The 18,687-nt window shown below is 40.8% G+C and overlaps 1 protein-coding gene across 1 annotated transcript in view; it reads right to left on the bottom strand.

Moving 5' to 3' along the window:
* Positions 1-533: 533 nt before the first annotated feature.
* The window catches only part of SNTB1 (syntrophin beta 1), a 311,463-nt gene continuing 293,309 nt past the window's right edge, over positions 534-18,687 (bottom strand). The window contains exons 5-7 of the mRNA XM_036752733.1: positions 13,450-13,646; positions 7,277-7,467; positions 534-2,801 (exon numbers count right to left, since the gene is read on the bottom strand). Of these exons, the coding sequence (XP_036608628.1) occupies positions 2,709-2,801; positions 7,277-7,467; positions 13,450-13,646 (481 nt within the window). The 3' untranslated portion in view covers positions 534-2,708. The remainder of the gene's footprint in view (positions 2,802-7,276; positions 7,468-13,449; positions 13,647-18,687) is intronic.

Raw genomic sequence — 18,687 nt, 5'->3', positions numbered from 1 at the left:
TCAAAAAGGAAAATATATGTGTAAAGATACATATAGATATCTACCTAAATATCTGTACAGATATAGATATCTATCTCTATATCTATACCTATCCATCTCTATCTAAACATGAATCTTTATCTCTTTATCTATAACTCTCTGTATAGATATAGATAGAGAAATATCTGCCTTTCTAGGCAGATATCTATTTCTATCTACACACACATATAAACACATCTCTCGAATGAAACATATTGTAATTTTCATGACAGGCTTTTTTTTTTGGTCTGAATCTATGATTTCATCTGTGTTGGAGTAACTCCCATCTCTCTCTACTATCTATCTATCTATCTATCTATCTATCTATCTATCTATCTATCCATCCATCCATCCATCTATCTACACACACACACACACACACACACACACACACACACACGTCCATTTTAGCCACCCTGTGACAAGCCCACCATTCACAAGCATTTCTCTGGAGCAACAAATGACCCATGTCCACAATTCTCTTAATAAAAGCTGCATTACTTGCTAATGACACATTTTAGTTTGCTTCAGAAAAATCCAATAATTTTATTCAAATATATTTCCTCTAAAATATAAATATTTTAATTAAACTTTTATAAATGCAGAGAAGGTAGTATCATTCTGTTGACCCCACCCAGATATGAATCAGTCCAAAACCTGGTAAGTGATGAAGAAAGAATATTTGCAATTACCATCATTTAAATTTTTCTATAAATATATAATAGGATTGTTGCACATTAGTTCTGAGTAAGTCACTCATTCTTCATGTACTGAGCACCTTAGATTATGGACTGTGGCGACTTCAGCTCTTGGCACTAGCATGTTTCCTAAGAAGTTATTTACAATGCACAAGTAAAATTCTCTGATAGAACAACATTCCAGTGATTTTCAGATGAATAAGGAAATAATGCAGTGCAGCTTACAAATTTGTCAAGCCTTTCCTACAGTACATAAGCTCGCATTTCAATCTTTAGCTTTATAGAAATAAAGATTCAAATTTATAAGCACGCTTAAGAAAAATCAATCTTCCCTCCCCATCCCCACCCCATAAGGCTTTGCACATCATTTCATTTCATATACCTGGCAGCAGAGAGGTTTGAGAGCAGGTGGGCCAATTTTCAAATTTTTCTTAAATTCTTTGCATAGATTTGTGCAAAAACCCCTGTGATTCTGAAAATCAGAGCTCCAATCCAGAAAGCTTGTCTAAACAAGCCACAGGGAGAAGAATCTGGTTTAAATGTTGGATGGAATTGATATAAACCTAAAACACAGAGATTTTGTTTCAGTGGAGTTAGGTTTGAACAGCTTCATTTGTCCCTGATTCTTTGATGGAATAAAACCAAGCCATTAGCTGTTATCTCTATGATTCTAAAAGAACCCAAAGCACTGGATAGAATTTGGTTTGGGGATAACCTGCAGCACATCCTAGTATGTGACCAGGCCTGCTCTTCCTAGTCACCATGGCATGTAAAGAAGTATTGATTCCATATTCAACACAGACATTAACAAAACTGAACAGAGGACAAAGAATTTATATGGCCTGGTAGGGTTTCTTCTTTCCTTTTATATTTGAGAGAGAGAGAGAGAGAGAGAGAGAGAGAGAGAGAGAGAGAGAGAGAGAGAGAGAGAGAATTTGTGACTTGCTCTCCGACCCAGAAAGCTTATAGTCAATGCCTGCTGCCGGCTTCCTCCTCACTGGGTTTGCTGTCAGAGAACAAACCTTGGTATTCACATTGGAGTCCCAGGATTAATCATCTTCCCTCAAGCACTAAGTAACCTATGCAGTTTCCAACTCTACCAATCAGTAGACTAATTTCTATTGAATTTTTTTTTTGCTCAACATTCATTAACGGAGAACACTTCAGAATCATTCTCTCACATCAGAAATAGAATTCATCAAAAAAAAGTATCATAGCCATACCATATTTAAGGATAGCGGAAGGAAGTTGGATTTGGAGTCAGGATACAGATTCCCAACTCTGCTTCTTCCTACTTGCCTGACGTTGAGGAAGTCCCTTTTCCCTTTTTCGGCCTCAATTTCATCATTTGTAAAATGAGAGATTTAGATTAGATGATCTGTAAAAGTCCCTTACTTAAATCTATGCGTCTTATGAAAGACCAGATTCTATGTGAAAAAATATTTATTCCCCCTCAAAGAAATTAAATTTATTTAGCAGCTGGAAATAGTCTAATTTTAATCCTAGATCATCACCTTTTTGGGAGGGGGATAGGAGGGTGATAAATGTCCATTCTTCACCTACTTAGCCCTTGCTCATTCTCAATAAACAAGTTATGTGAAAATATGTGCAACAATGATTCTGAAGTGTGAACACACAGTAATATGCTAATTTTTATTATACAGTATGTTTTAAATCATTTCAAATCACTGAACTTTTAAAAGCCTCTTTTGTCAGTATGTACAAGCTGTTTTTTGCCTCCGATAAGGACATTTTCCTTGACTAAAGAGACCGGTTCTGAAATTCCAGGTGATGCTTTTTTCTTAAGAGAGATCCTTTGTGTTTGCAATGCCTCAGAGAGTAACTAGGACTGGCTAGACCTGACAATCAATGTCCTCTGCTCCCCCTGGGGCACTGCTGGTGACTGGCTAGCACCTAACATGGATTGGTGGATCATACTTCCAGTAAGCATGGTGGTTCTGCTTCTTCTTGTGGAAACCACTACCCCTCCATTCATGCCACCAACCCAAGCCTTGTGATCTTAGCTGACAAGAAGGAATGAATGATGAACACGATAGGTTTGGGGCAGGAGTGAAGGTCCAATTGCTGAAATAAAAAGACAGAGACATTTTAAGTTGATGATTGTTACAAAATAATTGATTTTTCACAGCAAAGGGGCCTGAAGATGATTATAACTAGATGAGTTATCTTTTTAAAAAATTTTGATTTTTGTTTATAAATTCTTTGACATCATCAAAATTTGTGAATGCATCCCAATCCCACACAGTGAAACTTCCCTTGTAATGAAGAATAGGAAAGAGGAAAAAAGAAACAGTTAAATAAAATAAACCAACATCTGAGACTACTAGTGTAATGTACAATAGTATACTTCCACACCCATAGCCTCTCACCCCTGCAGAGCAGAGAGAGAGAGAGAGGTGTATTTAGATGGCTACCAAGTTGTTGTCATGTTTTCCCTCCAACTAGAACATAAACGTCTTGAGGGCAGGAAATGTTTTTTGCCTTTTTTTCCCCAGACAATAGCATCCCATTAAATTCACATACCACATGATATTTGGTCATTCTCTAGTCAGCGGACATCTGCTTTGTTCCCAGTTTTTTGATACTGCAAAAAGTGTAGCTAAGAATTATTTCGGCAGGACTTTTTTTTTCTAACTTTACCCTCCCTGGGTCTTCCAGCCACCCTACACTATGGGTACCAGTCCTCACACATCTCTGGCTCTTCCGAGATACAGCCAAGTTTCCTCAAACACAAATACTACCTTCTCCTTCCCTAACTTCCAAAAAAGGGTAGCGTGAGAAGCAGTGATGTTGGTGATTGGTTGCTGCTATATGTTTTCGGTTTGGGAATTTCATTTAAATTTAAAGCAATCTTGTTGGGAAAAAAATGTGATGGGAAGAGGGAGAAGTCCCCCCTCCTCCCCTCACCCCACTCCTTGGCTTGGTCCCCAAATTGGTTTTGTACAGACTGATATTGTCCAAGTTGCAAGAGTGGGGAGGTCATAACAGACTTAGGGCTACATCAGCTAAGCCAGCATTGATAGACTCTGGCAGGCTTTGGAAATAAATAACCTAACACCCCACCCTGCCTCCCTGCCTCCGAATATGCCTAGCAGTGGAACTTCTAGGTCAAAGACTATGGACGTTGTAATCATTTGCTTAGCATAATTTCAAAATTGTTTTCTAACAAACACACTAACCACAGCTCTCACAACAATGTATAAGCATGCCTGTTTTCCACAGCCCATTCTGACTGACTCCGCCTGTGCTTTATCATCTTGGCCAATTAGCTGGGTGTGAAGTAAAACCTCGGAGTTATTTCAATGTGTATTTCTCTTATTACTAATGATTTAAAACAATCTTTCCTGTGGCTGTTAATGACCTGCAGTTCATCTGAGAATCATTTGCTTATATCCTTTGGCCACTTATCCAGTGGGAGGTGGCACTTGGAGATGTGTGTGTGTGTGTGTGTGTGTGTTCATTTTCTATATTAGGCAAATTATCTTTAAAAGACATTTATCTTCCATTCGGCATGGCCTTATGAAAAGAATATCGGAATTGGATTCAGAGAACTTGGAGTCAAATCCCAACTCTCCTACTTGTTATGTGACTTTGGACAAATCACTTCCTCACTCTGAGCCTCAATTTCCTTATCTGTAGAATGGGGGCATTGGATTAGATGATCTCCAAGGTAACTTCTGGTTTTAAAACCCAAATTTCTAAGAGAGAAAGCAATAATCCTTTGAGCATATTCATTACTATGCATCTTACAAATCCATTTTCATAAAAAGTATTTACATAAATTAGAAACCTAACAAATAAAGCCCCTTCCTGAATGTCCATAATAGTCGTTTTTAACACTCTAATCCAGTGGTGGGATTCAAATAAGTTAGCAACCGGTTCTTCATGGAAACCAAGCTGAGATGCAGCTGCCACCACTGACGTGGCAGACGCAGGCCCCGCCCCCGCTAACAACCTGTTCACAGAACTCAACCGAACCGGTGTGAACCGGCTGAATCCCACCAGTGCTCTAATCATTGTTTTCTCTCATTGGTGTATTATCTCTCTAACTAGATTATAAATTCTAGGAGGGCAGGGAAAGAGAGAGGAAGAGAAGAAGAGAGAGACTAGAGAGGAGAGAGAGACCTCAATAAAAGATAGGAAGACAGCGAGAAGCGAGATAGAAGATAGAGAGGAGAGAGAGATAGACAGAAAGAGAGAGAGGACCAGCCCGAAAAAGAGAGATAGACAGAGAGAGAGAGAGAGAGAGAAGAGAGAGACAGAGAGAGATAGAGAGACAAGGGGATAGAGAGAGAGAGAGAGACAGAGAGAGAGACAGAGAGAGAGAGAGAGGGAGAGAGACAGAGACAGAGAGAGAGAGACAGAGAGACAGAGAGAGAGAGACAGAGAGAGAGTGAGAGAGAGAGAGAGACAGAGAGAGAGACAGAGAGAGAGACAGAGAGAGAAAAGAAGGAAGGAAGAAAGAGAAGAAAGAAGAAAGGAAGGAAGAAAGAGAAGAAGGGAAGGAAAAAAGAAAAAGAAAGAAAGAGGAATTGAAGGAGAGGAAGAAAAAGAAACAAAGAAAGAAAGGCAACAAAATAAAGTACTATGAAGCCATAATGGATGCTAGAAACAACAGCTAGTTCAGCACTTTGCACAGGGGTTCATTGTAGATCACATGGCAGTCATTATGGCTGCTTATAGCCTCCTACAGTATTCTATAGATTGGGTAATCCCTGTTTTATCTGGCATCGTTTCTTGACTGAAAGCTCCTAAGTTTATTTATGGCATTTTTACCAGCACCATTCTTTTAAAATATAAAAAGAAAGCTACACATGGCCCCTACAAATGCTAAGACAGCACAGAAGGACCAAGGGGTGAAGTAGAATTATCCAAGGCAGAGTCAGGCACCGTGTTGAAATGATTGACTTTTATGTTATTTGAGGATTCCATCTTGATTTCAATTATTCTATTTCAATTATTCAATATATTATAATAATCTTAATTATACATTGTTAAGAACAAATTCAGGGAATCCTAGAATTTCAGTGCTAGGATGTTTTTTGAATTCAAGAAAACCTGGGTTCAAATCTCACCAGATTCTTATTAGCTGTGTGACTTCAAGCAACTTAACTTCTCAATGCCTCAGTTTCCCATCATCGAAATGAAGATGTTGGGCTTGATGGCCTCTAAGAGCCCTTCAAGCTCTAACTCTAGTGGCCCATGGCTCTAAAAAGTGCCTCTCAGTAACTCCCCTCTTCCCCTCCCCATCACTGATCTTGACTTTGCCATCTGAGACCAAACAGGACAGGTCAAATCCACTTTCCAAATCACAACCTTTCAAATACTTGAAAACAGCTTCTCTTTTCCAGCCTAGACAACTCCAGTTCCTTCAGCCTATTTCATATGAGCACCCAAAAAGCAATTCTTGATGAAACTCCCTAAAAATGGTCATCAAGCTTAAGACTGAGGACCTCCAGGGAGAGCAAACATACTGCCTCCCAAGGCAGCTACTTTGGGATAGCTCAAACTGTTAAGAACTTTGTTTTTTAATGTCAAGTCTAAATTTGCTCCATACAATTTCCATTTTTCCTGGTTCTGCTTTCTGGGGCTAACCAAAACCAGTTTAATCCCCCTTTTTATGGTGCAGCCATAGAAGAAGGCTATCAAGTCTACCAAGTCCTGCCTGCATATCCCCAGTTATTTCATACAATCCTCATACAACAGAAATTTAAGGCCATTCTCCATAATGGTTGTCTTCCTCCGAGGGTTGATGTCTAAGTTACCAATATCCTTCCTAAATAGTGGTAGACAAAACCCGACTCAAGACTCCAAAGGTGGCTTGACTGAGATGGAGACTAGCAGGACACTGACTTGGGGTCAGGGGGTGGGGGTGGGATGTTTTGACAAATTCAGTCGCTCCCTCCAACACCCTTTCCACTAAACCAGGACTGAAAGAGACTAAGGAGGACTCTGTTTAAACAAATGGGTGATCTTTAGGTACTGAAACAAATGTAAATATGATGTTAATTCATGAATTTGCTCAAATTTTCACCTACATTGGTGCACATCCCAAACACAGAGCTTAGAAGTCATATTTAGTCAAAACTTGCACTGACATTGTAAGGAATTCTTTCATTTGCCTCAAATTTCTCTGAAGCCTCTCAGACAAAGTGAAAGATAAAGATATATATATGTGCTCCTAAACACAGTTATAGTAATATAACCGGGAGGGACTCTCCTCCCCCTCCCATAGGTTTCCAATAAATAGCTAGCATTTATATAGTGTTTTAAGGTTTGCAAAGCACTTCGCACATATTACCTCATTAGCCTCACAACAGCCCTAGGAGGTAGGTGCTACTATCTTTTCCTTTCCACAGATGAGGAAACTGAGGCTGGAAGAGATTAAATGATTTGCCCAAGGCCATACAGCTAGTGAATGTCTGAGGAAGAATTTGAACTCCAGACTTCCCAAGACCAAGTTACTGTGCCACCTAGCTCAAAGACTATAAAAGATAGCCAAATGAATCAGTGACCGTACTGGGGCTGAGCACACTTACAATCTCTCCGTCCTTTCCTCCAAAGTCTAAATAAAGCATCCTGATTCCATCGTCTGAAGACATTTTGAGCTTTTCGTAGGGAGCCTGAATGATTGTCTTGGGGAAGGCACCCTCCTGTGGCTCAGTGGTGATGGAGAATCCATGCTCATAATGTATGGTTAGACGGCACTCCTGGTTTTTGTACGTGCACGCTGGAAGACAAAGGAGGAAACAAAATTATAACCCAAATGAAGGCAACACGCTTTATCAGGCATTTGATGTTCTCTGTCCCTGGTGTCATCCATGGATTTCATGCCCAGCATTGAAAAGACTAGCAAGCCAAAGGATGTTAGAAATAGAAGGGACCTCAGAGATTATCTAGGTATTCAAAAAAGCTGTGGACTTGGAGTTAAACTGCTTATGTTTGAATTCGGGCTCTCCTACTGACTACCCAGGTGACCATGGCCGAGTCAACTTCTCCTCCCCAGGTCTCAGTTCCTTCATTTCTCAAATGAAGGGGTTGGACCAGTGATTTGGGCTCTAAAGTCCATTCTGGCTCTGAACCCTAGAATCTCAGATTTCATTTCATGCTGCATACTCCCGAAAAAAGATTCCTCACCACAATACCCCTTTGCTAGCTCAAGTCTGTGCTTGAAGGTCTCCACCAAAGAGGAAGCCACTGGTCTGCAAGGCAGCTCATCTCACTTTTGGATAATTCTAAAAAGCATGAGATTTTTCTTTATATCGAGCCTAAATTTTCCTCTTTGCAGCTTCCACTCAGGGCTCTTGGTTTTGTCCTTCGGTGTCAAACAGAATCAGCTTAACCCTCTCTCTGTTCTATGTGAAAACACTTCAAATACTTGACAAATATGTTCCCGTAGCTCCAGTTCCCTCAAGTGAACCTGGGATCTCATCTAACCCCACATTTTACAGATGAGAAAACTGAGGCCTGGAGAGGTGAAATAAAGTCCCCAAAGTAATAAAGTTACTTATAGTGGTAGAGATGAAAGTTCACCTACTGATAATTGTGAAGATTACATAGGGCCTTGGGATTCCAAAGAGTATTGAAGCCACGTATCCTGACTCCCAGTCCGATAATCTTTCTACTATGATGTTGGCTCGAATAGGACTGAAAGATCTTCTCTTTGGATAGAATTCTCTTTTCTTATTTTTTTGAGATGGACAAAAATCACACAGAAAGAGAGGATTTAGAAGTGGCACTGGTAGATAAAGTACCCAAACTGATGAACTTACAGATAAGGGAAATTTCTTTTCAGTTTGCTATGGGTAGTGGAGAAATAAATTGGAGAGAATATTGTAAACATTTCCTAGCTGCACTTACTAAAATCTGTCTATGTTATGGCCCTAGTGTGAAAATCTGCTCAAATGGTCTTTTGGGCCATAGCCAAACTCAGAGGTAATTTGACATTTGCAATACTATCAACCTTTCTCGAAAGGTTGTCTCACAAACAAACACTAGGAAAACTTTTTTTAATACCCTGAACATCTGAACAGAATAATAGCAGTACTTTACACTGACAAGTATTGTAAGGTTATAAAACATTTCACCTGTGTTATCTTATCTTACCGGGTAGTGGGTACAGCAATTGACTGGAAGTTGGAAAAACCAGGTTTTCATGCCCATCTTAGACATCTACTAGCTGTATGACCCTGAGTGAGTCACTTAACCTCTGTCTGACTCAGTTTCCTTATCTGCATAATGAGAATAAAAATACCTCCTGGGGCTGTTCTGAGGATCAAACGGAATAATGCTGAGAAAGCAGTTTATAAACCTTAAAGTGATAGAAACATGTGGGAAACACAAAGTGTAAATATCTTTATTTCGCAGTTTAGGAAACAATCTTAGAGAGTTTAAGTCACTTGCTTAAGGTCACACAGCTAGTAAATTGTGGAGCCAGTATTCCCAATCCACCTGTTCCAACTCCATGTTCAGTGCCCCATTTACAGCACCCTACTGCCTCCAAGTGACCAGCAAGAGTCTATATCTTCTCTAATAGATGGAAACAGAATTATCTCTGAACATGGCTGGGGGAAGGTGGCTCAAAATGATCTAATGGTCAATATTTTAAATAATTTATTAAAAAGTAAATCACCATAGTGTATATTTTTCATCAATTCATTCCATTTGACCATTTCAGATACAGAAAAAACCCCCACCTATTGCTACAGACAGTGAGGGGTCAGTTGTATGGGATGTCTCTCTTTGGGACAATATAAAGCTTGGGGCAAGCTTTTACAGTGCCACCTACTTTCACTAAAACAGCCCTCCCCTCCCCCACCTCACCCTCCCTTTCTAATGGAGAGGCTGATTTTGTGCTGTCAAGAAGATAATAGAAGCTTTGGCCACGTGGTTCAGAAATGGGTGATGTCATCTCAAAATGCTCTGAGATGAGCTGGTCAGTCTTTAAAAATCTAGATGCTTGGAAAAGAATATGAAACATATGATGAGATCTTCACTTTGCAAATCAGTCTGTTTAACAGATACTATCCGTTAGGCAGTGTGGTATAGTAGCTAGGTAATCCAGCCTTGGAGTCAGAAAGACCTGGGTTCAAATCTGCCCTCAGACACTTACTAGCTGTGTGACCCTGAACAAGTCATTTAACTGCTGTATGCCTCAGTTTTCTCAACTGTAAACTGGGGATAATAACAGCACCTACCTCAAACAGTTGTTGTGAGGATCAAATGAGATAATATTTGTAAAGTGCTAAGCACAGTTCCTGGCACATAGTAGGTGTTTAATGAATTCTTGTTTCCTTCCTTCCTTCCTTCCTTCCTTCCTTCCTTCCTTCCTTCCTTCCTTCCTTCCTTCCTCCCTTCTTCCCTCCCTCCCCTCTCTTCCTTCCTTCCTCCCTCCCTCCGTCTCTCCTTTCCTTTCTCCCTCTCTCTCTCTCCCTCCCTGCCTCCCTTCCTTTCTTCCTTCCTTCTTTCCTTCCTCCCTTCCTTCTTTCCTTCCTTCCTTCCTCCCTTCCTTCCTTCCTCCCTCCCCTCTCTTCCTTCCTTCCTCCCTCCGTCTCTCCTTTCCTTTCTCCATCTCTCCCTCCCTCCCTCCTTTCCTTCCCTCCTTCCTGCCTTCCTTCCTTCCCTCCTTCCTTCCTACCTCCCTTCCTTCCTTCCTTTTTTTCCTTCCTTCTTCTTTCACAAGAGGAAGTGTGGCATAGTGGATAAGCAGTCCAACCTTGGAATCAGGAAGATCTGTGCTCGAGTGTTGTCACTGACAAATACTGGCTGTGATAACGGGTATATCATTTCACCACTCAGTGCCCCAGACAGCTCTCCGAACTTACAAATGAGTTGCTAATAGTTATCATTGGAAAGAATTTCTCATACTAGGAATTCTTAACACCAGTCAAATCACAGATCCAGACCAGACCTGTCCAACTTCATAGGAGCATAGATTTCAAGGAAGGGACCTCGGAGACCATATTGACAATTTACAGATGAAGACACTGAAGCCCTGGGAAGTGTCAATGCTAGTGTCAGAAACCAAATCTGAACCCAGGTCCTTCCACTCCAAAGTCAGTGCTCTTTCCGTGTTCATTTTACTGCTATAATGAAAAGCACTTTGTAAACCTGCAATTGCTATAAATTTGCCGAGTTCTCCTTATTAACTGAAAAGTAAATTACTTTAGGTCTTGATCTCCAGTGGACGAGAGTTCTAAGGTAACAACGTGATTATTCTTCCTGCCTGTGACATTCAAAATTGAATTTGGGGAGGAGAGGAAAGACTTTTCAGAGGTTGTTAAGGGCAAACTAAATAGGGCTCCATTAGGCATCTTCATCTCCTATTCGCTGTGGCACTTCTGGTAGCTAAGAGAGTCTGGGCTTCTCTGATGAAACAGTTTCCTGATACTTAAGATTCAGGTGGCATAAGCTTCTTCCAGCTCACACTTTGAAATCTCTGGTCTTGTGTGTGTGTGTGTGTGTGTGTGTGTGTGTGTGTGTGTGTGTGTGTGTGTGTGTGCCTGTGTGTGCGCGCGTGCCCTCGTACAAAACAGCATCACAAATGAAAAGCTGAAAGGAGAATCCCAAAAGGTTTTCAACAGAGATGGTAGATAATGTTTTGTTTTTGTTTTGTAGGGGGTGGTTTGAGGGGGTGAGGAGCACTAATTAGTTTCCAGGCAATTACAAAAAAAAAACCCACTAATTTTCTATCCCAACAATGTAGTAGCCAAAATTCTGCAAAGCATCTAATTTCAACTTTGTTTGCAAAGACTATAAAAATGTGGAGAGAAGAATTTTAACTTCTGTGGAGGAATTCCCCAGTTTTAAGGGGTGGATGTGGAAATTGATCTTTGGTGAGAAAACATCATCCAGGTTCATCCTAACCTTTGTTGGAGACCTGTCTCATTCCCTTCCTTCTTTTGAATCAGGTTATCAGAGTCTTCCTTTTACATATTTCCTTCTCTGAAGGACCCTGTTCTCAGGGGGCTGTATGCTGAAAAATAGGTGATAAACTAATTTAAACTGAAGTATCAATGGTAGTATCATAAAATTTTAGAGATGGAAGAGACCTGCCTTGGAAACCTACTTGTCTATTGGAGATGGAAGGGACTTTAGAGTTCTTAGACCTTAGAGGTCATCTTAACTCAAACCCTTAATTTGACAGATGAAGAACCTTCAAAGAGCATGACTTGCCTAAGGTCAAACATGGTAGCAGAGCCAGAATTTGAACCCAGGTCTTCTGATTCCAAATACAGCACTGTTTCCACTATATCAAGCCATTTTGATTCAGACCAAGTGACCAAGTTATTAAGCAGCTAATAACTGCTAGGAGCAGCTGGGTAGTGCCATGGAGGGTTGGGCATGGAGGGTTGGGTCTGGAGTCAGGAAGACTCATTTTCCAGAGTTCAAATCTGGCCTTAGACGTTTCTTAGCTGTGTGACCCTGGGCACATCACTCGATCCTGTTTGCCTCAGTTTCCTCATCTGTAAAATGAGCTGGAGAAGGAAATAGAAAACCACTCTAGTATCTCTGCAAAGAGAATTGTAAAAAGAGTCAGACAGGACTGAAAAATGACTGAAAGTGCCAGAGCTCCCGATGAGGAAAATGAACCCTAGAAAGGTGAAATTAACTGCTCAAGTGATGGGATCAGAGATTCAGAGAGAAGGGACCTTAGAAGAAAGGAATGCAGGAAGGAAACATGCATTTATTAAGCGCAATGGACTAGGCACTCTGCTTAGTTCTTTATCAATATTATCTCATTTGATCCCTTGTGAAGTATATTCTACTAGTATTTCCTTTTTACGGTTGAGGAAACTGAGATTAAGTGACTTGCCCAAGGTCACATAGCTAGGAAATGTCTGAGGCTGGATTTGAACTCAGATCTTCCTGACTGCAGGTCAAGCACTCTATCCACGGTGTCACCTTAGAAGGCCTTTAAATCCAAATTCCTTATTTTAAAGGTAAGGAACCTTCAAAGAAGTTAAATGATTTGCCCAAGGTCAAACACATATTAAGTAGCAGAGTCAGGATTTGAACTCAGAGCCTCTTGATTTCAAACTGCCTTTTGTAGGCACTAAGTAGAAGAGCCCAGATCTGGACAAAGGCCCTCTGACTCTAAATATAGTACTCTTTCCACCACACTAACATAAGTCCTTGGGAGATGCCAGCTATCCGATGAAGTTATTTGAGTTGCCTGGGACTACATGTAAGTGTAGGAGGTAAAGATTTGAATTCAGGTCTTCCTGACTCAATGTCCAACACTCTGTCCATTATATGATACCTCCTTTAATTTTCTATACCAATGATTAAACCCATGTGTTATACTTCTAGGGGGTATTTATGTTTTAGCAGAAAAAATCCCAAGGGATACAGAGTCATGGTGAACTAGTGGGCAGAAAGCTGGCCCCACCCAGAGTCAGAAAGACCCGAGTTTAAATCCTACTTTTGCCAAATGTTGCCTATATTACTCCGGACAAGTCACTTAACCTCTCAGCGATCCAGGCAACTAAGACTCTACGTTGCAGCGGGTGTTGATCTGTTTTGCTAAAGGAAGTCCCCTTCTCAGGACATCAGTTTCCTAGATCCAGTGGAAATAATAAAAATAATTTCTAAAATGAGAGATTAGGTCACCTCAATGGGCCAGAGCAAGAAGCTATCTGGGGCCAGGGTGGCATTTCAGGAGTCTTCTTGATTATCCCCAACCCAGAGGGCCCTGGCCAGCGCTACTCACAGGTGGTGATTTCAGTTATGAGTTCCGCTGAGTTGTGGCAGCCCTGGACGATGTTTCTTGTCCACTGGGAGAGGTCCCTGCTGGTCTCGGCTCGGAAGAGATGGGTTTCAATTCCTTGCCTGGTACCCGTCCTAGTCGCAAAGGACAGATCCACTCCAGCCTGCAGCGATCCTTTTCCAGGACCTGAATGGACCAACCTGAATGTGGAGAAAAGAAGATAAACAAACAGAAAGATAGAAAAACACCCACTTTTCACACAATGTTCCAAAACTATTCTGAATGAAGAGAGAAAAGCTGCTTTGTACTTTAGCTGTGGGCACAAATGAGAAAATGAATGACATATGTCTGTACAAATTATATCCTTGAGAGATAAGACCAACTACCTAGTCCAGCTTTTTCCTGAAAAAGAGAAATTTTAGAATCATGGGATCTTAGAGGAATCAAACTGACCTCAGACATGCAATAGTTAAGTTACTTAAATCTCAGCGTGCCTCAGTTTCCCCAACTGTCAAATAGGAGTAATAATATCATCTACCTCCCAGAGTTTTTGGGAGAATCAAATGAGATAATATTTGTAAAGTCTTGACACAGGGCCTGGTGAATAAAAACTTGTTCCCTTCTCTTCCATTGGAATTCCAAACTGAAAATAACCTTCGAGGTCACTTAATTTAACTTTCACCTGACAGTGGAATCTTGACTATCTCCACCCCAACCTCCCCTAACAAATACTAATCAAGTCTCTTGTTGAATATTTCTGTCCATGGGCAGCTCACTACTCCCCAAGTAAGCCCATTTCATGGTTAAACATGCATTAATAAACTAGCATTTATCAGCACCTCCTCTATATGACAAGCGCTGTGCATTGGACCTGTGGTGGATAAAGCACTGGTCCTAGTCAGGAAGACCTGAGTTCAAACTGATTTCAGACACTTGATATAGCCGTGTTACTCTCGGAAAGTCACTTAACCTCTGCCTTCCTCAGTTTTCTCAACTGTAGAATGGGGATAATGACAGCACCCACCCCCAGGTTGTGAAATTCAAATGAAATAATATTTGTAAAACACTTAGCATAGTGCTTTATAAACATTATACTTTGCAATATATTTTTGTACTTTACAATAGACATACTTTACAAATATTATTTCTTTTTTTGGGGGGGTTGTTGGGGTTTGTTTTTTTTGTTTGTTTGCTTGCTTGCTTTTGTTTTTGGAGGGAGAAGGCAGGGATATTGGGGTTAAGTGACTTGCCCAAGGTTACGCAGCTAGTAAGCATGTCAAGTTTCTGAGGCCGCATTTGAACTCAGGTCCTCCTGACTCCAGAGCCGGTGCTCTACTCACTGCGCCACCTAGCTGCCCCTACAAATATTATTTCATATAATCTTCACAACAACCCTACCAAGAAGGTACGATGATTACCCCCACTTTATAATTGAAGAAACCGAGACAAACAGATTAAGTGACTTGCCCAGGATCCTACAGCTAGAACTGGCTAAGGCCGTATTTGAACTGAGGTCTTTCTGACTCCAGACACAGCCTGCTCTATATACTTCACCATCCAGCAGTTCAAACTGAGTCACTCGCCAGCGCTGATCCTAACTCCCCATCCGTAATACCGTGTGGAGGAGGAGTGAGAAGGGCATCCCCTTTGATCCCATAGACAGGTGCTAAAGTCTCCTGATCCCAAAGCTGACGGGATGGACTAACGTGTACCTAGATAACTGGGCTCAGGCCGTTCCATCTTTCCCTCGGGTTCCATGTCCTCAGGCATGTCCATCAGCCATTTCTAGCTAATTACTTTCCCTTGCAAACCTAGATATGAAATAATGCTTCATATATGGTAAAACAAGTTAAAATCCTATTTTTTAGTGATAATTTGGTTTTATAACTTTAGAGATTCTTTTGTGTCCAAGTTAAAATAAGATTTTTGCAACATATACATCCAGAAACTGGTAAATAAACTGTCACTGGAGAGCTGTGGTTTGCAGATTCTTTAAGTGTGTGTTTTTTAGGGGGAGATGGGATAATTCCCTCTTTCTGAGGGGGGGAAATACACACACACACACACACACACACACACACACACACACACACCCCAAAGCGTGTGAAGGAAAGTGTCTATTGTAATTGGGGAAGAGATGAGAGTGGATTTCAAAACAGGAGGTTGTCTGACTTCCTTATGCCCAGAATAAAGCCAGAGCCAGGAGCTGAGGGAGAAGATGCCGGGAGCTTTAAGGCCAAGTTAAACTTAGAAGAATGTAAAGGAAAGTGAAGGACTTTCTCTAAAGCTGTAGGAGTTTTAAAGGTCAATATTGGGAATGATTCAGCAATATTTAAGAAAAAAGATACTTGTATGTATCAGAAATGTCATATTTGAGACTTCCGGGCGGAGGGGGCGGGACGGGGGACTCAGAGCTGAAAAGGCCCTTAATGGCCCTCCAGCAGGACAATTCACCTGATTCTCAGTTTTCAAACCTGGAAAATGAAAACACTGGACTAGACAACCCTTTGTTCATTCTAAACTTTACATTTACATTCTTCTAATCTAGGAGCTCTTATTCCAGGGTCCACAAACTCCCAAGGGATTGACAGATAGATTGCAAAGTTATCTGTACACTTGGATGGGAAAAACAAAACAAAACAACAAATCAGATTTTTGTGTTCACTAACCTCTAACTAGTATTTAGCGTTTCCTTCAGCTTTAAAACAAACAAGCAAACAAACCAAAAACCCATTGTTCACGAGACAGACAAAGGGATCTGTGAGACAAAAAAAGGTAAGATGTCTTGTTCTAATCCTAAAGGCCAGAGAAAGTAGGCAATTTACCCAAAGGGGAGGGGCGGGGGGGGGGGCGAGATGGGAGTGGCAGAGATTTTTCATGAACAGACTTCTGTGGGTTCAGGGAAAGGCTAGGTTGGATGCCACAGCTTGACATTCTATAGGGAACATAAGCCCAGGAGGCATGGGAAGCTCTCAAGAACGGAATTTTGAAAACACAAACAGTTCCAATGAGGGGAAGGAGGGGAAATTGACTAAAATGAGTAATGTGGATGCACAGAGAGCTCACTCACCTGCTTAGATGGTTCAAAGACACATACAGAAGATGAAAGAAAGAGGAGGTAATGGAGAATGAATATAGTCTTACTAAACTACTATTATCATTAGCTGACTTTTATATAGAGCTTTAAGTTTTGCAAAGTGCTTTACGAATATGATCTCATTTTGTGCTCACAACAGCCCTGAGACATAGGTGCTTTTACTATCCTTATTTTACAGAAGAGGAAAGAAGGGTAGAGGAAGGGAACGAGCATTTATTAAGTGCCTATTATTTACCAGGCACTTTGCTAAGCGCTTTACAAATATCTCATTTTATCCCCGCAGCAATCCTATAAGGTAAATACTGTCATTATCTCCATTTTACAGAGGAGCAAACTCAGGCAAATAGCAGTTAAGGGACTTGCTTAGGATCACACAGCTCGTAAGTGTCTGAGGTGACATTTGAACTCAGGTCTCCTTGTCTTCAGGTCGAATGCAGTATCTACTGCTCCACTGGTAAAATCTTAGTATTGAAAATATGGGGCTTTGTCTATACTTGTTACACTTGTGCTCAGTCTTCATGGTTCTCTATTCATGTAGCATGGCTATCCAATCATACTCAGCTTCTTCAAATTCCCTCCCAGGGGGATGTTGCTGGAGGGGTACCCCTTGCTTCTCCTCATCACTTAAAGGAAAGCAAAGGAAAGCAAAGCAAAGAGCCCGGAAATAAGCCAGTCTTGTGGAATCTAGCCCAGGACTATGGCTGCATTTTTAAAAATATGTTTTCTTGGCGTGTGTTTTTTAAAGGTAAATTCAAATCTTGAAGGATAGACAGAAACTTACCTGTCTAGAGTTTTAAGATTTGAAGCCCTTCACAATCGAGCTCTAACCTAACTTTCAAAAATGATTATATATTACTCCCGATTGTGCACTCCACCCTCCAGCCAAACTAATCTATTTGCTATTTCCCCCTACATAACGCTTCATTTCCAACCTCCTTGCCTTTGCCCAGATTGTCTCCCTGCCTGGGATGGTGTTTCTCTTCACTTTTGTCTGATAGGCACTTCAAGGCTGAGCTACAGGTTCCTTCAGTAAGACGCCTTCTCTTTTGTTGTTCCGGATGTCTGTCCCCCCCCCCCAAATTCCTTTGAATGTATTTTGTGGACCTCATGTATTTATCTGTTTATGTGTTATATCCAGCCAGTAGACTATAAGCTTTTTCAGCTTATAGTCTCCATAGTGCTTGTTTAATAAACTTTTATTTAAACGAATTGAATTGTCCTGTTTACCTCATGTTTTTGCAGGAGCAGATTTTTAAAGTGTTTGCTATGATCCCACAACAAATCTCAAGGGGCTTTTCTGGACTAGCCATTAATTTCATTTCAGTTATTTTAAATTTTAAGTTATTTTTGTATCCTTGAAAATATGACCATCTGTCTCTTAGTTGCGGAAGGAAATGAATCACAACAGCCACAAATGCCTCCACCAAACAGGCTATCTAACGGAAAGACTATGGGCTTTGGAGCCAGAGAATCTGCGTTCAGATCTTGTCTCTATCACTGGCTGTGTGTCCTTGGGTAAATCATTTAACCTCTCTCAGCTTCAGTTTCCTCATCTGTAAAATGAGATGGCCTCTAAGATCCCTGCTGGCTCTACATTTATGTTTCTATGATACTTTACCAAGGAAAGATGACATTTATGATCCAGCAAAATTGAAGCCTAACATCTAATTATTATCTGAAGATGGGCAAAAAAAGGCCAAGAGCATCCTGAGTTCTCTAGCCAGGAATTTAATGACATTTAATCATAGATTGAAGGTAGAAAGGACCTCAGGTCATTTAGTTCAACTCCTTTATTTTACAGATGAGCCCCTGAGAACCTGTGACTTGCCACACTTCACAGAGGAAATATCTAAGCTGGGATTTTAACCCAAGTTCTCTCACTTTGGAGGTGAGACTCCTTTCATTCCACCACAGCTGCTGTATTATGCCACTTACTGGCCACAGAACATCCAATGCCAGCAAGATCTTGTATTTTGCAGGAAACTAAAAACAGAAATAAATGAGGAAAACCAAATCCTCATAAATGATTTAAAAATAAAATCAGATTATGGGGTGTGGGCAGAAGAATGATATCATAAGGAGAATATAAATGGTGCTGATTTATTCAAGGTAGTCTGAATGATAAATGGTACATGACTGGAAGG

The sequence above is a fragment of the Trichosurus vulpecula genome, chromosome 1, assembly GCF_011100635.1.
Source record: "Trichosurus vulpecula isolate mTriVul1 chromosome 1, mTriVul1.pri, whole genome shotgun sequence".
Classification (NCBI taxonomy): domain Eukaryota; kingdom Metazoa; phylum Chordata; class Mammalia; order Diprotodontia; family Phalangeridae; genus Trichosurus; species Trichosurus vulpecula.
The sequence above is the reverse complement of the archived record's forward strand: the minus strand, read 5'-3'. Positions and strand labels throughout refer to the sequence as shown.